At 42.5% G+C, this 20,467-nt stretch overlaps 1 protein-coding gene across 4 annotated transcripts in view; it reads left to right on the forward strand.

Annotated features, from left to right (window-relative positions):
• BTBD10 (BTB domain containing 10) overlaps positions 1 to 17,661 on the forward strand; it is a 475,094-nt gene extending 457,433 nt beyond the window's left edge. For 2 of the 4 annotated variants that reach the window (XM_069623613.1, XM_069623611.1), the window contains exon 8: positions 16,691 to 17,661. In XM_069623613.1, coding sequence (XP_069479714.1) covers positions 16,691 to 17,001 — 311 coding nt within the window. In that variant the 3' untranslated portion in view covers positions 17,002 to 17,661. The remainder of the gene's footprint in view (positions 1 to 16,690) is intronic. The other 2 variants (XM_069623612.1, XM_069623610.1) reach the window with 1 other exon arrangement.
• The last annotated feature ends 2,806 nt before the right edge of the window (positions 17,662 to 20,467 follow it).

Below are 20,467 nucleotides of genomic sequence, written 5' to 3' on the forward strand. Positions count from 1 at the left end.
ATCAGTAGGGCGGCCACATGGGCCACTCCTTCGGCCTTCTGCAAACACTACAGTTTGGATGCCGGCTCCACATCAGACGCAGTATTAAGGAACTTGTTTTCTTAAGGAGGGCCACCTCTCCACCCTGGGGCTACATTCAGTTGTAATCACCTATGCAGTATGGAGGAAAGGGGAAAACTATGAGAATATGGCCTCACAATGTTTTCAGGGTTCTACCATAAATCCACTTCGACCATATTGTACCCCCTCTCCCCCCCCAGGCAAACTAAAGGGATGTTTAGAGCATCCCGATATTTGCTCAGATCTTCAGTACACCACACACGCACCAGTATAGAACTGGGAGCAAAGCAGCATAATCCCTGATTGCGAAGACTTGGAGTTAAAGATAGATGGACAAAACTTTGTCGGCATAAAACAATGTGTGATATTTATCCCTTCCCATTTTGGGACAATTACATTTATGTACACATAATTACTTCAATTCATCACCCCCCGCCCCCTTCCCCTCCCTGCTTGTGTTGTGGTTCTAGTCTATGTACATATAATTTAAATGCAGGCTAACCTGAGTTTGATTTAATTTGATAGATTTAGGTTATTTTAGAATGCACAAGATCTCGTTCTGTCCACCTAACCTACGAGAGTGGTTTGGGATTTTCTGATGCTGGGATGAATACCTTTCCCTTTGCAAATCTGGTAACACTGCAAGGTCAAGAATGAGGGGGTGAATGACATTTTCTATGGGAGTGGAAGTGATTAAAGTTCCCTCTGATTCCCAAATTCGTTTGAAGTATCTATGACGATCACATATACACTAGGCTATGGTGCTGGGCACCTTCAACCCAGGGCCTAATTTTGACTGTCAGTGAAAATGCTTTGGGTGCTATTTAACTATCGAAAAATGCAAAATGCTACACTCAGTGTTGGAGATAATCTCCATTTTCCAAAGTGCACACAAAGCAGAAAAAAACATTTATGTAAATGTAATCTCCCTCCATAAATACAATAAAACATGGTATAACTCATACTAGCCTACGACAGTATCCTATTTTCAATTGGTTAATGATTTGTCTGTGCACAGAAAATGCTTTTTCTACGTAAAGTCAAATTTCACTTACAGTGGAAAGCGCAGTTAATTTTTCTGCTATAATATTAAAGTATTTGATTTGGAAGGGGAGCCTCCTAGTGAAACTACCATCCAATTCCCCCCCCCCCACTCCAGAGACTGATCGGGGCAATAATTCTAGGGGACTTGTCTAATTACATTTGAAGTATTTTTATACTCCCTTTGAATAATTATGAAAAGCGTGGAACCAGCAGAGACATTCAAGTGCCCAATGAATTCCCAGCCAGCAGGCCTCTCCTGTTCCCTTCCTTTATTATTCACGAAAGCCTGTCTGGCTCAGGGATCAGAATTCCTCAAGGACAAGGCCTAATTTTCTAGGTGGTATCCTGATTGGGTTACATGTCTTTAAATCGAGGTAATATATAGAGGATTATATATCAAAACTTTTATATAACGAAAACTTTAATAGTGAATGCACTTCCTTTCCGACCCCTAAAGACCCACCCCAACAGTTTCCCAAAAATATTTAACCCTTTACCCCACCTCTAAATGCTTTCACTATAAAAGTAATCGTATAAAAGATTCAATAAATGTTTATTTCATTATATCATTTTCAGTATAGACGCTGAATACTCCAGATTGCACTATTCCATGGAAACAAGTGTTTTTTCCTTGCAGCTTTAATTCTAGGCTAAGTTCTCTTTTACCTGTGTGTTTCTGTTTTTTATAATCGCTCCTCTATTCTCACGCTTTATCTTGATAGTCAGTTTTTGATTTGTAAAGTTCTTCCATTGCCTTATTTAGCCATCAACACTGCAACCTTGACATACTCCTCAGTTTCATTTGGATAATGGTCGTTTCTATACGTGTGACTTGAAAATAAAGTGGGGGCCAATTTGCTTGGAGTAACATTTAATTCTAAATCAGTTTTTCTTTTATATCTACTCGTAGCAAGATGACACATTGATAAAACTCAGATTTCTCTCATCCCTGGCCTAGACGGACGTCTGAATATGTGACATGAGTTTGTGGAGTTAGTTTTCGTAAAGTTATCAATAGTGAGCATTTTACAAATTTTTAAGAATCCTACACAATGATTGGATTAATTTAAGAGGGCAATTTAACTTTCACCATGCACATGACCAAAAAGAACCCAGAGATCCAGCAATCCTATAAGTTTTTAAAAACCAAGCAATATTCGGAAATGAAATCTGGTGGATTAGCCTTCTCCTTAATCTCAACAAACCTCTGTAACCAACTGCCCAAGGAAATATGTACAATAGAGGAACAACTGTCCTTGATGAAATCACTAAAAACCTGGCTCTGTGATTTGCCAGCCTAAAAAGTCAAGCCACAGTTTAAGAGAAGCATGCCACCTCAATACAAAGAGCACACAATGAATGACGAGTCCCGATCGGGACTCGAGATCAATTCAACCAAGCTGGGTCTCAGCAAAAGAAAACATGAGCTTGCTAACCACCTGCCTATGCAAGATCAGCAAAAAGATCTCCCCCTTCATAGCATTAATCCCACTAAAACTCTCCATATTCCTACAAACACACCTACCAAAGGCAACACCCACACTTGAGGACAGCAACACCAGCTCATACAGCAAAATGCACACCTCCTTTGAGAACTCTCACAATCACAGCACACTGAACTCCAACCCACGGGCACATAAAACCAGCTATACAGTCTCTCACCTGAACGACTCCCAAACCTAGACCTTAACCCAACACAGTGACCGTTTTTTCTGAACTGCAGCAGTCTCGCGCTCTCCCTCTCCTCCCACTAACAATCCCATCCCTCCCTTCTTTCTTTTCAGCTCCGCCTGGAGACCATGAAAATGGCAACGGTGCACAGTATAAATCACATTAATATAATACTTTTCCATTTGACAACTGATTTGGTTGTGGACTTAATATTAAAAACCATTTTTCAATGCAAGTGTATTTTTAAATGGTCCATGGTTTCCTAAGGAGAGTTCCAACCTTGGTTTAATTTCTGCAGATAACGAAACCCATGAGGCTAGCAGGTCTTTCATTCGATTATTAACCTGGGTCTGCTGACCCAGCCTCTAGTTTTCATAAAACCAAACCAGATGGTCAGCCTAATGCAGAGACCGAGTTCAAAGGTTGCATTATAAATGCAAGATGTTTTTGAAGCTCAGCCCTAGAACAGATCTGATGATTATCAGGTAGCACACCATATGTCAGCTTCTACTGCTACTTTAGCTTGTATTTATAAGAATATCTTCTCCTTAAATTGACTTTCAAAGCTGTGAGGTGCTCATTAACTCAGAAGGCCTGTTCAAAAGGCCTTTTGTTCTTGGAATTTAATGAGTTTTTTTGATGTGATAAATGAGCGTTCCCCAACAGGGCAGTAATGTCCATTAACAGCCAGGCTTAAATGCACACCATGCGTTATGGAAATTATAACCTGGTTTTCTGTTAACTTGAATATCCACAAAGGATATGACATTGTCACAGCCACATTAGAAACTATTGATTTCCCATACACTTTACTGTCATGTGTCCTATTTTAAAGGGTACACCTTGTGCAATAATCTGACAGGAGAAATTGTTTTCATTTGCCGGTTTCACCTGCGTTACATAAAATACATGGTTACATTACAAGAGAACTTTATATAAAGTGACGTTAATCTAGATTTTTTTGAGGTCACAGAAACTGCATTGGCATGCCATTCAAAACATATCAATACCTTTAAAATGGCAAAATAGTTGACTTAACCTTTCCACTTTCGCATGAATATTTCTGATACCTGATGCCTGGGTATTTTCTTGGATGTGCAGTTCTATGATTTGTAGGGAATGAAGCTGCATCTGTTAAAATATAATGCTGCTCTCCATCTTACAAATACTTTAGGCATGTATATTGCGGTCAATCGCATTGTTCCAGTGCAGCATGCACAATTCTCCATAAATAGTGTGTTTTCACATTGAAGCTGCCGGTTCAAAATTGTTCATGCTGTCAGTTCAAAAATGTTCACGACCCCATTTTTGGGCTGGTTCACATGAGGATTCCGGGAATGTGTGAAACACTGTTATACCATTTGTGGGCTGTTGTCACTCAAATGTGTATCCTAGAAGTGCACCCTTGTCGCTGGTGAGAAGCACCACTTTAAATTGAAGCAGTTTCCATTTGTCTTTGGTTCCTCCTACACAGCAGACGGGGCACTGCATATGCCGATTGCTGAGAGGGCTGCAATTTTTTTCCTAAACGGGGGGAAATCTTTCAGAGCGGGCTATTGCTCATCTTGGGTCAGAACAAGGATTGCACTATACAGAAACAGGGCATTGGAAGATGGATTGTGGACTGTATCAAGTTTCATTATGAAAAGGGCAATTTGCTGTTGCTGGGGAGGGTGACTGTGCACTCCACCATGGGCAAGGCTGCAACGTGCACCTGGTTTGCCAACATTCCCCTCTGGGAGATCTGCAGTGCCGCCTCTTAGCAAGTAGGTGTGTTGGTTATTTATCAGTTGCTTTAATTATTAATAATTGGAAAATGCATGTTGGTGACTGAAGGCTGTATTGTTTTAGTACATCAGTGCTTTTAATGCTCAATGCAGAAATATCCAACTGTCGACCAGCCGTGCTTGTACAACTCACCCTACTCTGAATTTGTGAGTAAGAGGGTAGCTTCACACCCTGTACGTTGTGGGAGGCTGTGTATTTTTTTATTTTTATCTTTTATCTAGGTGTATCCACTGAGAACCCTAGATAAAGTGCCTTAGCTAGCTGATGTTTTATTTTGTCTTTGCAACTCTGAGACATGGTGGCAGGGAGTGGGTAAAAGTTGGTGTCTTTTAATTTGTGTAATTATTAACATCTAATTGGTCCTTTTGCCCATTACCCACTGGCTACCTGAGCTGCTCCAATACTTAGTGGGACTGCTATCTTATATGTTATAATCTACCTTATGATGTTCTGAGTTGTTGGGGACGGTGCAAGGGAGGTGTAGAGAAGAGTAAATTGTATGCTGTTGAACTCCTACCTAAAATCCTTTGGGCACCTGGTCTGGCAGGCTTCTGCAGGCTATTTGAAAAGACCTATTTATTTGATTTTATTTAGTTCACTTACTACCTGTTTTTATTGTAGCAGCAGTGTGTACTGGGCCCAAATACATCCCACAAATGGGTCCCGTTGCTATATTTACTAAGGGAGCAAAAGGTAGAGGTTGCAGGAGAGTACATGAAGGTACTCGGATTCAAAAAATGGGCTCCTGGTTATGGACCTATTCTACCCAGGAGGGTTACTTTAAGACAAAAATTACAATTGAATAGGTACAAAGAAGAGTGCTCTAATGAACGCTATGCCGCCAGGCCCCTTTCGAGCCCCGGAGTGAGTCAGCACATTTCTACAGCGCTCTCCACTGGCCCGCTATTCGTGATTCATGCACAAAGGTTTCCGCGCGAGGACCGCATATTTAAAATCAGAGTCCATCCCACTCCAAGATCCTCACAAGTGAGGATTACACTAAGATCCTTCCCACGCCTGGCGTAATACTAGAAATTCGTGCCAGTGGAAATAATTATCCACAGCACCTATTCCACCCCGTGCAGCACTTCGTCCTGATGAAGGCCGTACATATGCTGGGACATAATTGGTCCACCTAAACGGCCGAAACACCTTGGTGTAGACGCACCCCGAACAACAGTGCATTGTCACTGTCCACTACCAATTGTCAATTCACGAACCCCTTTTTTTTCTGTTGTTGCTTACTTTGTCTAATTGTGTTGTTTTATACTGAAGTATATGAATCACCATAACAAACTATGTATTTTGATTGAGTTTGCGTTACCTACACGACTGTTGTGTCAAACTATGTGACCCCATGTGTTTGTAAATATATCCTATAAGCCTGTACGGTTGGTTTCATTAAACCGTGTGATGTTATGCTGTTTGGAGAACTGTTCACTCTGTTGATTTTTTCAACTGCATAGATAAACAAACTATTATTTTCTCCAAACAACAAAGAAAGTGAGTTTCTTTCTTTTTCTCCTTTAATGCAGAGGTTAATAAGGGGTGAAACAGTGTGTTTTCATGAAGGTACTCAGACTTGCTTGCATGCATTACATGTCCCAATATTTCTCTTCTTTGAATGAAAAGGAGGGGTGTAAATACTGTTGGCGGCAGACTTTCCCTTTATCATGAAGGACTAGATGAGGGACAAAGAGGGGGGAGGTCTTCATCTTAAGGTGCTCTCTCCATGGTAACTTTTTTTTGGTTAAAGACCTAGATGTTTCCAGTTGATGGGTGTGATAAATGGGGATACAAGCAAGCTTTAAAGGATATTTTTTAGTGCCTTCATGCAGATTGGTCTGATGCATGGAGAGAACCCAACTGAGAGGGACATCTGGTTTTTCCTCACACGGCCAACCTAATCCTGTCTTGATTATGATTGATGAAGGAATGAGTACTTTGCAAGAGAACTGTGAGTTGGCCCATGTTGCTTTTGGACAACTCCCGGTGTATTGAGGTGGATGGGGGTGTGGGGAGCGGAATTGTGAACAGGGGACTAGGACTCTGATGCTTTAATCCACGTTGATGTTTCATTTTTGCATAAACACATTTGACAGTAGTGAAAATATTCAATGGTATGCACTGAAGGCTGGACAGTGAAGACTTCTTGTTGAAAAAAACTTGTAGACACAAAATACTAATGAATCTATAAAATAACTGAGACACACCTACATGCAAACAAAGTTTCATGAAATCATTTAAACGTCTACAAGTAGAAAGGAAGCACTTGCCTGCCCTTGATAAGTATGGCAGAATACTTGTTTCAAATGACCTACCAAAGAGTCTGTGACTTACAAAATAAACCCAACCGATTCAGGTGTTTACTGTTGGCTGAGGTGAGGGACAAAACTGGGAACAGTATTTGTAAGGAGTGCCAAGCTGGAATTCTTTTGAGGATTGTTACTAAACCTTTGAAAGCTCTTGGGGATTGTTAGGGGAGTTTTTCTAAAGTCCACTTGAGGTAAGAATTCATAAAACTATCCCAATGGTATACAGGTTCCCAATTCTTAGTATCAGTTTCTACTACTCAGAGAACCTTGGTAGAGTGGCAGAGCAGTCAGGATTATCATAAGAGGAAGATCTGAGCTGTAGTTGGGTACACTGAGCCCAGTTAGCAATGCACTTAAAAAAAACACTTGCACAAATAAATGTATATAAAATATATATTATATTTACACAAGATGTTGTTAAATACTTAGCACATTAAACCAAAACACATAGGATTACTTGTAGATACTTTTCAAAGACTGCTGCTTAGTTTGTAGTTGCTTGCGGCTACAATTGTTACAGCGTTTGACACTGACGGTTCTATAGCATTAACGGTACTATCGCACATTTGCGTAAGATAGAAGAAATACGGTCATTACATTAAGTTAGCAAACCCACATAAGAGAGTCTTTTTGGGAAGGAAAACAGTTGGCTAGTCAAACTATAGCAGAGCTTAAGGTTCTAGAGGTAATTTCAGCGCAAGTTAACACTTTTAAAGTTCCATTCGCAACCCTAGCTAAAAGGCAGTTCAGAGAGGGCTCAAAGTCTTACGAAGCAGCAGAACATAAAAAGTTCCTGTGGATACTTTGTCTCTAGGTACGGATACTAGAAGAAGAACTCCACGATGGAGACTCCGTTAAAGAACTCGCAAATAGGGGACAAGCAGCAAGAGTGGGCACCCCGGAAACCTCTATGTGCACTCCCAATGCTCTGAAGCGACTTCTTGGATCAAGATAAGCAGTACCTTTTCTGCCCACAGTATCTTGGGTTAGAAGAAATGTTCGTGGCTGGATTCTTCTCTATGCAGCTGCAATCATTCTGGTCTTTTGATTCCTTGGTCTGGTGATGAAGGCAGTCTAATGAACGGGGTGTCTGTTGAAGTCTCGGGAGAGGACCTCTGGCATGGATTTTCTCAGCCTCTCTGGTCAGTCTGCAGTTTTGGCACCTTTTCTGCAGCACCAACAAAGGACGCAATATGCCTGGTCTATCTTCGTCGATTTCTAGAGTCATGCACTCCGGTGAGGGGACTTGGATGATTCGGATTGTGTCTCTGGAAGTTCACCAAAGACTAGGACAGATGTGGCCTTTCTAAGATGATGCACTGCAATTGGGTCAGAGGTCTCCTGGTATTTGCAGTCTCTGGCTCTGGAAAGTCAAGACCTCGGGAGATGGCTCAGATTGCAGTTCGTCTCAGGGGTGGTTGGTCCCACCAGCCTAAGGGAAGCAGTCCTCTTCAGAGCTCCTCTGTTGCATAGAAAACAGGTTTGGGACAGCAATGGTCACTTCAGTGTTGCAAAGGGTCTGCAGACATCTCTGGTGGTGGTCATTGTCTCCGGTTACTTCAGTTTGGTCTGGTTTCTCTCACCCCGGCCTTGGGCGCTCTGGTTTCTCTCACCCCGGCCTTGGGCGCTCTGGTTTCTCTCACCCCGGCCTTGGGCGCTCTGGTTTCTCTCACCCCGGCCTTGGGCGCTCTGGTTTCTCTCACCCCGGCCTTGGGCGCTCTGGTTTCTCTCACCCCGGCCTTGGGCGCTCTGGTTTCTCTCACCCCGGCCTTGGGCGCTCTGGTTTCTCTCACCCCGGCCTTGGGCGCTCTGGTTTCTCTCACCCCGGCCTTGGGGCCTTGGGCGCTCTGGTTTCTCTCACCCCGGCCTTGGGGCCTTGGGCGCTCTGGTTTCTCTCACCCCGGCCTTGGGGCCTTGGGCGCTCTGGTTTCTCTCACCCCGGCCTTGGGGCCTTGGGCACTCTGGTTTCTCTCACCCCGGCCTAGGGGCCTTGGGCGCTCTGGTTTCTCTCACTCCGGCCTTGGGGCCTTGGGCGCTCTGGTTTCTCTCACTCCGGCCTCGGGGCCTTGGGCGCTCTGGTTTCTTTCACTCCGGCCTCGGGGCCTTGGGCGCTCTGGTTTCTCTCACTCCGGCCTCGGGGCCTTGGGCGCTCTGGTTTCTCACTCCGGCATCTGTTCTTGCTTTCCCCTCTCCCGGTTCCCTAGGGCCATTGCATCCCTCTGTTCTCTGTGATGAGAACCTCCAGAGTCTGGAAACGTTGGCCAATGCAGCACCACTTCTTATGCTCCTTTTGGGTGTTGCATATCGGACAGAGCTTCCCTCTCTTCCCACAGGATTCTTGCGTGACCTTGGTGCTGGTGTTTCGGTATGCCACTTGTCTGGTTCTCGGGTGGCAGGTGTTCGGCATTGCACCTCGGGAAGGTGGTCTGGTTTGCCATGCCTAGCTGACGCTCTTCCTGCCACACCTCGAGATCCCTGGGCTTTGCTGGCTCTGTAGGTTTCTCTTCTTCCACTCCAATGCTGATTGGCTCGGGCTGTTCCAGCGTGCCCTCCATTTAGGTGAGTTTTGTGCACACAGAGGGGCAGAAACCATACCAGACATTCTTCAAGTCATCACACAGTTAAAGTCCCATATGGCCAACAAAGATATTGGGGTCTTGAGCATAGGGAGGATTAATTATATCCCTTTCGGGGAATCTTCTCTCCCCAAAGTGGGTGGGGAGGGTTAATATGGGATAACCGTGAATACGGTATATAGGCATGTTAGACAAGATTGTATGCAGTACCCTGTGGGAGACTGCACCAGCCTTGTCCTCTTGGCAATAGTTAACCCAACCGTTGGTAGAGTGACTGAGCAGCCAGGAGTATCTCAAGAGGGGTCAATGTGAGCTGTAGGTTTGTAACACTGAGTTTCACAATGACAGTTATTCAAATGAACACTTATACACAAGGTTTCTTGATAAAAACAATTATTAATTTAAGTCAGTTGAGGAATTGTTGAGTAAGCCTTCTTTAGAAGGGTGCAAAACATGTAACACTTTAAAATATACTTCAAAACACATTCTTTCTCTAATCAGATGATACCCATTTGGGATGGCACACACACTTCCTACACCCTCAGGTGACTTAAATAGCTAGGACACTGTGGACATTGATTTATCACTGGTACATTTAGAGCAATACTGAGTTTGGTGCAAAGTTTAGATATGGGAATAAAACAAAGGTGAACAACTAATTCATAAACTGGTAAGTACTCTTTGAACCCTCCAATGCAAAGTAAATTAACCCTTTCCTGGGGGAAAAGCAAAAGCACAAAGTCAGAGGTAAGAAGGGTCTCTCAAGGAGCCAGGACAGCCAATGTTAGTTGAGCAAGTCTAGGGGAGCTGGAGATCTTCTTGCAGGTATGTAAAAGTCTTGCACAATGTTTTTAGAAAAGTTTGTAGAAATGAAATCACTGAAAGGCCACGAGATGGGAGGCTTGTGAGGGGCAAAGCTGCAAGCAACTCTGCAAGGGCAACCAAAACAAGTCTCAACTGAGAGCTAGCAAGGCTACACAACAAGATAGAAGTCCTCTTAGTTTTATAGTACCGTTGGTTAGAAGAAAAACTGGCTGGCTTCTGTTCCTGTGTAGGTCTGCAGATCCTGTGTTCCTGTGCCTCAGTTGTGGGGACAAGAGGGAGGAAGTCTGGGGACTCCTGCACTACAAATGGAAGGTCAGCGGCAGCAATGACTTCAGATCAGTGGCACTCGGATACCACGACTTTCCTCGCATCTGGGCTCCAGCACTCTGTTGAGGTGGCTCAGGCTTGGTCAGTCCTGCTTCAAGCGAGTCCGGAGAATCACTGTGTAGCTCAGGTCCGACTTAAAAGCCATGCACTTGGTCTGGTGTTCCTCTCCCTGGCACTTCGGTTCCTGCAGCAGCAATGGAAGTACAGCCAGCTCTGAGAGGATGTCCAGACGAGTTCACTTTGGGGTTGATTGGTCCCAGCAACCCAAGGGGAGAAGTAGTCTGTTGCAGGGCTTCTCTAGTCGAGGCGAATTCGGAGCTTCAGCAATGCAGCAGCGCTTCAGCTGTCAAATCAACGGTCCAGGAGTTGCAGCAAGTGTCTCTTCCAAGTTCTTCTTTGGATTTCTTCGTCCACTGGTCAACTCTGAAAGAGACATTACAAAAAGAGGACATGAGCATAATAGCGAACACAGAGTGCACATTTAGTTAAGGCGCAGGAGGGGGTGGTGACGAGGTGTTCTGGTAGAATTACTTAGATACTTAGTCTTTGGGTGAAGAGGTACGTTTTGAGGAGTTTCCTGAAGATGCAAAAATACTCCTGAGCTCTGAGTGGGAGCGGCAGTGAGTTCCAGAGTTTGCTGGCAGTAGGGGGGAAGCTGCTACCCCCTGCATTGTGGAGCCTGAACCTGGGGGTGGTGAGGCAATGCTGATAGGCTGCTCTAGTAGGTCTAGAGCGTTGTGTTTGGGTTATACTGTCAGATAGGCATGAGCCATCTGGTAAAGACATTTGTGGGTAAGTCTGACTAATTTGAACGTGATACATGCATTTAATGAGAGCCAGTGATGATGGTGTCTGATGGCCGAGATGTGAGCTGATCTGGGAACATTGAGTGCGGCTCTAAGGGCATTGTTTTGGAGCACCTGTAACTTCCGGATATTCTGAATTTTAGTGCCGACCTAAGAGGCGTTACAGTAGTCCAGGCACGTGAGGACTAAGGCTCTGGCTAGTGTCGGGGAACTGTCCGGTGATAAGAATTTTCTGCAAGCACTGATGAGTTTGCATGTGTATGAAGTGGCTGATGTGGTGGCTTTAACTTGTTTATTGAGATTGAGTGAGGAGTCTAAGTAGAAGCCGAGCGTTTTTACCTCTTTGAAAACTCTGATGGTGTGCCCATCTGTGATGAAGGACTTGAAGTGGTTATTTAGTTTGGCGATTCTTTGTTGAGAGCCGATGATGAGCAACTCAGTCTTATCGTCATTTAAGCATAATCCGTGCTGTGCCATCCATTCTTGGATAGAAAGGTATATTGCAATGAGGGTAGCTGTTTTGGAGTCATGGTCTCCTGTGACTGGGATGAGGAACTGGGTGTCATCTGCGTAATTCGTGTAGGTGACACCCAGATTATCGAGACGGTCAAAGAGTGGCTTTGGGAAAATATTGTACAAAGTAGAGGCCACACAGGAGCCTTGTGGCACCCCGCAGGCGACTGGGGAGGAGGGGTGCTTTGGCTTTAGGAGAGAAGACTTTCATAGTTTTGTCACTGGGAAAGGATTTTATCCATAGTCTGGCGTTTGAGGAGAAGTTTGCTGCTGAGGTTAGGTGGTTACACAGGATATTGTGGTTTACCGGATCGAATGCAGCGGAAAGGTCTAGGAGAAGAAGCAAAGCTAGTTTCCCCTTTGTCCCTCAGGTTAACCATTTGTGCTTTTAAATCAAGAAGTGCTGTTTCCGTCCCGTGGGGGAACCAGATTGGCGTAGCCCCAGGATATTAGTTTCCAGGTATATCTGAATTTGTAAGTAAGCTACTCTATCAATGATTTTCAAGAGAAACAGTACCCTTATTGGTCGGTAGTTCGTAGGAATGTTAGGGTAGGGGAGTTTTTTTTAATAGGGGTAGCACCCATACTTTCTTTGGGTCCGTTGGGACGCAGTTATTTTTGAAGGAGGCATTAATAAGACTGGTGATCAATGGGGTGAGTTGTGGTGGGCAGGAGTCACCTTGGCACCTTGACTGTTTTAAGCTAAGGATGATTTTAGGAACTTCTGGGATGCTGACCTCTGTGAAATCAAATTGTGGGAATTCCTTGAGGTTGGTGGTGGTAGCGGAGGGTAGTCGTGGTTTGTGTAATTTGGCTAGGCTGTTCTTTTTGGCTTCAATTATAGATTGGAGGTGACTGATTTTGTTTTCGAGAGCATTTTTAATTTTCTCGTACCAGTTAGCATCTTTATTGCAGCTTTCAGGTGGAGGGATAGGAGTTTGTACCTCTCTAAGGATTAGGAATAGTTCCTTACTATTGGAGCTAGCTTTGGATATTCTGTCGTTTATATACTTTGCCTTTAGTAAGCAGTACTTGTTTGTAATCTCTGGAGGCAGTGTCGAAGATATTTTTGTTATTAGATGTAGGTGATTTTTTCCAACATGATTCTGCTTTTCTTTTCGTAGTTCTTGGGTCTTTTAACTTAGGGGTGAACCAACCATTGAGATGTGCCGGTTGTTTAGCTTTCTGATGTGTGAGGAGAGCTATTTTGTTAACAGCTGCCAGCTTTTTGTCGTCGTAGAGTCTGGTCATTGTGGTGGGGTCGGAATTGTCAGTTGGTAGAGCCAGGACAAGTTGCATTAGTGGGAGCAAATTGTTGGCTGTGATAGTCTTTGCTTCTTGAGAGAGCCACTGGGGAGGTTGGTTGGGCTGATCTTGGTGTTGATATTGAAAGTGATGAGGTGGTGGTCCGACTAGTGACAGGGAAAGTTGGATAAAATGGTGGTATTGCAATTGATATCCGCAAGCTAGTAGAGTATACAGCCTTTCATATGCGTGGGATTCTGGATCTTTTGTGCAAAGCCGAGAGCTGACAAAGTGTTAGCCAGGGATAGAGCATTGTTATCAAGTGGGTTGTTCAGGCCTAGATTGAAATCACCCAGTATGATGGATTGTGATTTAGTTTTGGTATTGGAGGAGATGATTTGCGTGATCTTATTCTGAAAGGTGTCAGAGGGGGCCCTGGGGGTCAGTGGATGAGGTGGATGTTTAGAGTGGCTGTAGCTGGAAGACAGTTTCACAGAGAGGGGTGTGCATGGGGTGTAGGGAGTTAGAGGGATCACTCTCATGTTCAAGGAGGATTTGGCTATGATGGCCACTCCTCCCCCTTTAGCATTAGGTCGGTCCCTCCTGCATATGGTGTAGCTGTCGGGGACAACAAGAGACGGGGCTGGGCCCGAAGCTTCGTTGAGCCAGGATTCCGTTATAGCTAGGAAGTCTGAGGGCCTGATTCACAGAACGTTTTCCTATGGTATTTCACCATTATAAAACACTTCCATGAATCAGGCCCTAAGTTGTGTAAAGTGATTATGTCTGCAATGTGGAGTGCGTGGGCAGGAAGTGATCTGGCGTCTATGAGGGCTCCCAGAATGTTATGGTTAGGTTTGTGGGTTGGCTCGCAGCGTGCGACGTGTGAGGCGAGCGTTTGATTCGGATGGAGGGGGCAGTGGTGCCCGGTGTGACTCTCGAAAGGTGCGTTCTGAGTTCCAGGTTGGTGTTTCTGACTACAAGGGGGCGTGGGTGGCTGAATTTGATAATGAGCCTGTGAGGAGTCGTCTTGGGTTCAAGGAGGCGCATGTCTTGAGACACAAATGGGTTGTGGGTCAGCTGGTACGTCGGGTCAAGGAGGTTGGTTGTGGCCATACAGGGTGGGGAAGCTAGGATGGGGTTGGGGAAAGCAGAGGTCTGAAGGGGCCTGAAATAGGATGGTGTCAAGCAGTGGCATACGTAGATCAGGATGTTGATCACGGCAGCAGTCATTGTAGTAGGTGAATGCATGGTCGTGTCTACCGCAAGAATGAGGAAGGCCGAAGTAGAGCAAAGCTCAGATAGGGCAGGTCCGCTAACACATCTGTGAGAAAGACAGGGCTAGCCTGACTAACGCAGCAGTGCGGAGTAGAGGTGTAGCCAGGAGCAAAGCTAGAACGGATTGAGGTTGGCTAGCAGTGAGGCCTAAATGAAGCACGTTTAAGGTGGCTTCGCATAAGCAGGGTAGGGCTAGCCGTGCTTCAGTGGTGCTCAGGTTAAATGTGATATGGTTCTGATTTCTAGGATCGCTTTGGGCGCAGGTCTAGGTGATACAGTGCGTCGTGCCAGGAGCAATAACAAATCAATTGGAACGCTGGTTGACAATGAACAATGAGGCGGGGCGCAGTACAATTAAATGCCATCTAAGACAACACAGTTGGTAAATTTAAAATCAGCATGATAAATATGTAGGCAACATCGTTGTGGCAAATATGGAACCTTGTGATATGCTAGGATTACATATGGCTATGTAACATCACAAAAATGAAATCTTAAGCAAAAAGCGAGGACAGTAGGGATCTGGAGTATCTGTGTAAAATCTTAACGGTAGATAAGATGGTACAGTGCGTGTACTATATATTGACAAGGTACAGAGCACTATACACGCCACACTTGCTGGTGATTTTAAATATCGAAGCTCTGGTTAAGGAGACATGAAATGAGTGCTTAGCAGAGGCGCGTTTGGTTATAGTTCAGGAGGGCTGAGGTCGTGATCTGCGGCAGTCATTGGATGAGGAATGGCAGTTGGAACCAAATCGGTGGTGCTGTACTTTGTAGACTTTGGGCTATATTCTAGCCAAGTGTTATTGTTGTTTAGTTGTACGCTTAGGGGTCATTTTTGCATTTTCACTGTATGGATGTTGCGTTTTTTTCTACTGCTAGTTTTAAATATCACATTTTTGTATAGGGCTTCATGTCTATTTCCTCCCTCCCTGACCACTGTAATAGGTAGGTGTAGTTAACTAATTTTAATGATCGCTTTATAGACCCCGGCAGACTGAGACTGCCCAACCCTGATTCTAAAGTGTAGTTGCCTATTCATAAATCTTCAAAGAACGCCCTTAATTTTCTGAGCCATCTTGTCTGATGAAGTAATGTTACTAATTAATATACCATTTTTTGTACTCTTCACACGTAATGAGTTGGCATATTTCCTTTTTCAGTTTAGCATCTCCAAAAATCCCATTATGATCACTAGGAGTGGGAATTTTCTAGCAATGAGTTGCAACAGAGCATGACCCAAATGACCAAAAAAGGAAACTTGCTAATGTAGGTCTTTGCCAAGTTGTTGAGTCAGTTTTGGGACAAAGGCAAATCTGCAGCTACTTTTTACAATATTTTTTAATTCAAATTTTGTGTATTTTCTTTTTTAATGTATTTTTTTATTTATTATTTTTTTTTAGCATCCTCATAGCTCTCCAGTTTCCATGGCCATTTTTTAGGCCATCCTGTCCAGTTTTTCACATTTGGATTCGGGAATGTGTTTTTTCTTTCCCATTTAATATATATAAAAACTAAAAGTCGCAGAATTCCAAGCAAAACAGGACTGGATGGCCTGCTCACACACAGCCAGTGGAAACATGAGCGCTCTGCACCCCTCCCAACCCGTATTTTGTATTTCCTGGCACTTGGGCAACATAGTATTTTTTGTGAATCACCAACGTAGTATTTATTTTGTGAATCACCATGCATGAGCAACTTGCAGTTGGTGCAATTTGTGCCCAATGCATTTAACACCTGCAGCGTATTTCTTTGAGATTTGGGGGCTGTTGTCTTAGTGGTAAACATAATGGAATGTTCTTGCTCCTAGCTTGATAACCTTGTGTATGCATTTTTTACCCACCTTGCTGCTTATAGTGTATCATATTTTCCAACATTTGTATTCAACACTAAGATCTGTTTCAATTAAGTTAATAGAGCTTAAATGTACTTTCACTTTATTCCGAAGACTTTTAAAAAGTATTTTGTATAACGGCGTTCTGAAGTTGTTGCAGGTGAAATGTGGTGCTGTACAAAATGTAGAAATAAAATTGCATCCGAACAGTCCCATTTTCTAGACAGCAGAAGTAATTAAAGTCCGCTCTAGCTTATTTATTGTCCTTCTAAATACTAAGTCTGAAGCATATGCTTTCACTTTCTGGTCACCTGTTTACATTTCCCAGCATTCTTTGATATTGAGGTGAATGTGAACCACTTTTATTAATGACATGATCGCTTTTCTAAATGTTTATTTTGATAGGTTATCCCACATACAAAGAAAAAGTGAAGAAAAGGCCTGGTGGAAGACCAGAAGTAATTTATAATTATGTTCAACGGCCATTCATTAGGATGTCGTGGGAAAAGGAAGAAGGGAAGAGTCGTCATGTGGACTTCCAGTGTGTGAAGAGCAAATCTATAACGAACCTGGCAGCTGCTGCAGCCGACATTCCTCAGGACCAGCTAGTGGTAATGCACCCAACACCACAAGTCGACGAGCTGGACATTTTACCTAATCATCTTCCTCCTGGAAACAATGACCTAGATCCCGATGTACAAAACCCAACTCTCTGATCTACTCCTAATCACTGCATAGCATGCTACATAATTCAAAAGAAAAACTGTACTCGAGTAAAAATTGACCTGCAATTTCAGTTTTTCTTGTGTTATGAACATAAAAAACAATTGAGGCTCTTGCAGTGTGGATTTTTTATTTCTTAAAACACTGAGTACTTAAAAGGTTGTTAAAAACAGTACATTTAGACATGCTGTAAATGCAAATGTTTTGTAAATGCATTCATTTACTAGTGGTTTATGATGTGGGTTTTTTGTTTTTTGCTGGACTGTCCTTTACTCACTTATTCATTCTCAAAAACCCTCAAGATGGTTGTCCATGTGATGGAATCTGGAGGCTATTATAAGTTATTTTCTGTTACGGAATGGGCAAATGCAGAACTCAGCAGAACAGCACTTTACAAATGTTGACAAAATGGAGTTTGTAATATCTTTTTATATGCTTAGGAAGCACTGCTATAACTTTGACAGCTTTGCTTCTATCACCCTCTTTATTGAATTATTGTAAATATTAACTGTTGGGATGAGCACAAACTAAACCGTTTCATAACTACTGAAGTGAGTTTTCTTTGAAATGGCTAAATTTGTTATTCAACACAAGCAATCTACCCCACTGTAATAAATATGATGGCTTCTGTAGCCAATATATGTTGCTCTGTATATTTGCCTTACTTTTCCTTGCTCACTGAAACATTTCTCTGTCAAGATAAATATTTGCATTAGTTTCTGTTCTCTCCACAACTAACAGCCTAATTCATGGAATTATTTGCGCGTAAAACGCACATTTGCGCGCCTTTCTGCCCAAAAATCTCTGTTTGAGGTATGGGGATTTTCAGGAAGAATGGCGCGCAAATGTGCGTTTTACGCGCAAATAATTCCATGAATCAGGGTGTAAATGTTCTACACGTACATGTCCCATCGTAACTAATGAAATTCTTAGCATAGGGCATAGGAAGGTTGGCATTTTAAGATCTGGAAACTGAATGGCGTATACTTGCTAGCACTTATGTCAGCCTTTACATAGTATTTCTTCTATCCATTGATGCTGGTGCCCCTTAATGGTGGTTAGGACAGAAGGAGAGAATATCAAGTTTTATGAAATACTGCCAAGCTCATAAATTCTGATTACAAGAATGACACCCCAAAATGTTGTTAAAAAGGAATTATTTCACTATTCATGTGGTCTTCTGATTGCTTTAATTCAGTATCTCCTGAATATTATTGATAGGATGAAAAAAGTTCAAATGTAGGAGTATTTGTAGTTCTCACGAGACTTATTTTCGTCCTTCAGAACAGATCAAAGTGCTTTGCAGATGTAAACGGAGGTGTGGGCTTCATTATAGGCACAATTGCTTTTACACAGGAGATGGCGCGTAGAATTTAAACTGAATCACTGTAACAAGGACAATTGGCATGCATACAACAAGCAAATATGGAGGGGGGTAACAATGGATTACCAGAGAATTTAATGCTTTCTTAGTGTGGTGACAGATTTAAAGTTCTGTTTCTTTGTAGGCTGGTTTAGAAGAGTGGACAGATGTTAGCCACTGCTGTCTTTTAGCATCTTGATATATGCCTATATAATCTCTCTATAGCTATTATTTCCCCCTGCCCAATGACTTGTTGGCTTCATTAAATATTTTTTAAATAGATGTTGGGCACTCATCTTTAAAGGCTTCCTAACCATACCAAAAAAGCAGGTTAGGGTAATGGTAGAATTTATATTTTCCTATCGAATATCCTAGCCTTTTCCCCCGTACATTTATTTAAACTCTTATTTTCCCAATTGTACACAATCTACATAGCTGAAGAAAGCATGTTTTTCAGAAATACATTTTCTTTTTGTGTTAATTGATATTTTTGTGTAAACTTGTTTTGTTGACTACTGTGATCTGTGCAAGCCTAATTCTGCTATAAGCAGCTCCTTCACATCGCATGTGTGATAAGAAAAGTTTAAGGTCAAACGCAACAGGTAAATCTGATTTAAAATTGAATTTCATATTTGATGTAAAGTGATAAGTCTGATTATTTTGCTTGATCCATTCCTTTCTTAAAAGAAAAAGGGTCCTTCCTAATCGCCACAAGTTTTGAGTGTTGCAAGCTTGAATGCATATCGTGTCCCCTTGCATCAATGTTTGGCTCAGCCCATAACAATGACAAACAGATGACTATTTTGTTGCGGTCCCTTGCATCTTGAAGTTACATAAATTAATGTTTCCACTGCATCAGTTGTAGACCCGAAAAATGTGGTATTCTATGGGTTAACCTCCCGTTAATCAACTTACCATGTTTGACTGAATCCTAAACTACTATATTTTCACGGGAAACTAGCATTGCATGTTCTGCCTAGTGGCATGTCTTTTTTTTTTTTTTTTTTTTTTTTTTTTTTTTTTGTCTTTTTCCTAAAAAATTAATTTGCTACGCAGAATTTGGGATTATGCCTTGTTCTTTAATATTAAATGGTTACAACTTTGTAGACCCATGGCCACACTTCATACAGTTAATTAATGCAAAGAAATGTGCATCAGCTCACAAATGGATTCCCCTTGGGTAGCATTAGCTAACAGTTTGGTAATAATGCTGACTTGAGCATCTAGCAATGAATGGTCCACTTAAATTCATGCATAAGACCTTAGATTCGAGCAGAATAATATTTTAAAAGTAAAAAGGGCCACATTTCAAAATTGTTCTCTTTGTGGGTGGCTCATGGATTTTGAAAACAACAATATTTGTCATTCACACACATTCAGGTCATGAAGTCCCTGCTGGTCTTCAATACCCTCAAGTGTAAGACTTCATGTTGTGAGTGTATAGCAGTGGTAAGGAGAACAGGGTTTTTTGTTGCACCAAATATACACTTAATGACAATATGTTCTATGTTTGGCAGTTCTGTGGGGGTCACTTGATTAAATAGTGCCTTGGTCTGGTTCCACTTTATCAAACATTATTCCAGTGATTAATAGTTTGATTGAACTACTTGTATGGAATTATCACATTCAATCTTTGCAAGCATTTGAGAATGTAACTTTTTTCGTTGTTGGGGATTTAGGTTGTGCACACTACTCATTAAATTACCTGGAGGTAGTCCAATTTGGTCTGTGTAGAAAATACTTGAGGGTTTTTGAAACTTAGTTAAAAGCCCTTTCACAAGGAATACATGGTTAAGTTTAGGCACAGAGGGAGGATTTGACTGTTTTCGTCATATGTTCCTCGTAGGTCAATGGATCTTAAAGCAAATGTTGTAGTCCATACATACCAAATGTTCCAAAAGCAATCCTAGCAAGAAATAGTCGCTTGCCCCTATGAGCAGCTAAATAAAGAGAAGAAAAACTGTTGCTGTCCTGCACCTTTCTTTATTTGTATGTCATTGAGTCAGTTGTTGGACCATCTGCAAAGAATTGGCGATTAAACAACTGGTTTTGGTAATTAGAAGTGTCACAATTGTATGTGTCTCTATAATTCTCAA

The sequence above is a fragment of the Ambystoma mexicanum genome, chromosome 11, assembly GCF_040938575.1.
Source record: "Ambystoma mexicanum isolate Mex_15411 chromosome 11, UKY_AmexF1_1, whole genome shotgun sequence".
Lineage (NCBI taxonomy): Eukaryota > Metazoa > Chordata > Amphibia > Caudata > Ambystomatidae > Ambystoma > Ambystoma mexicanum.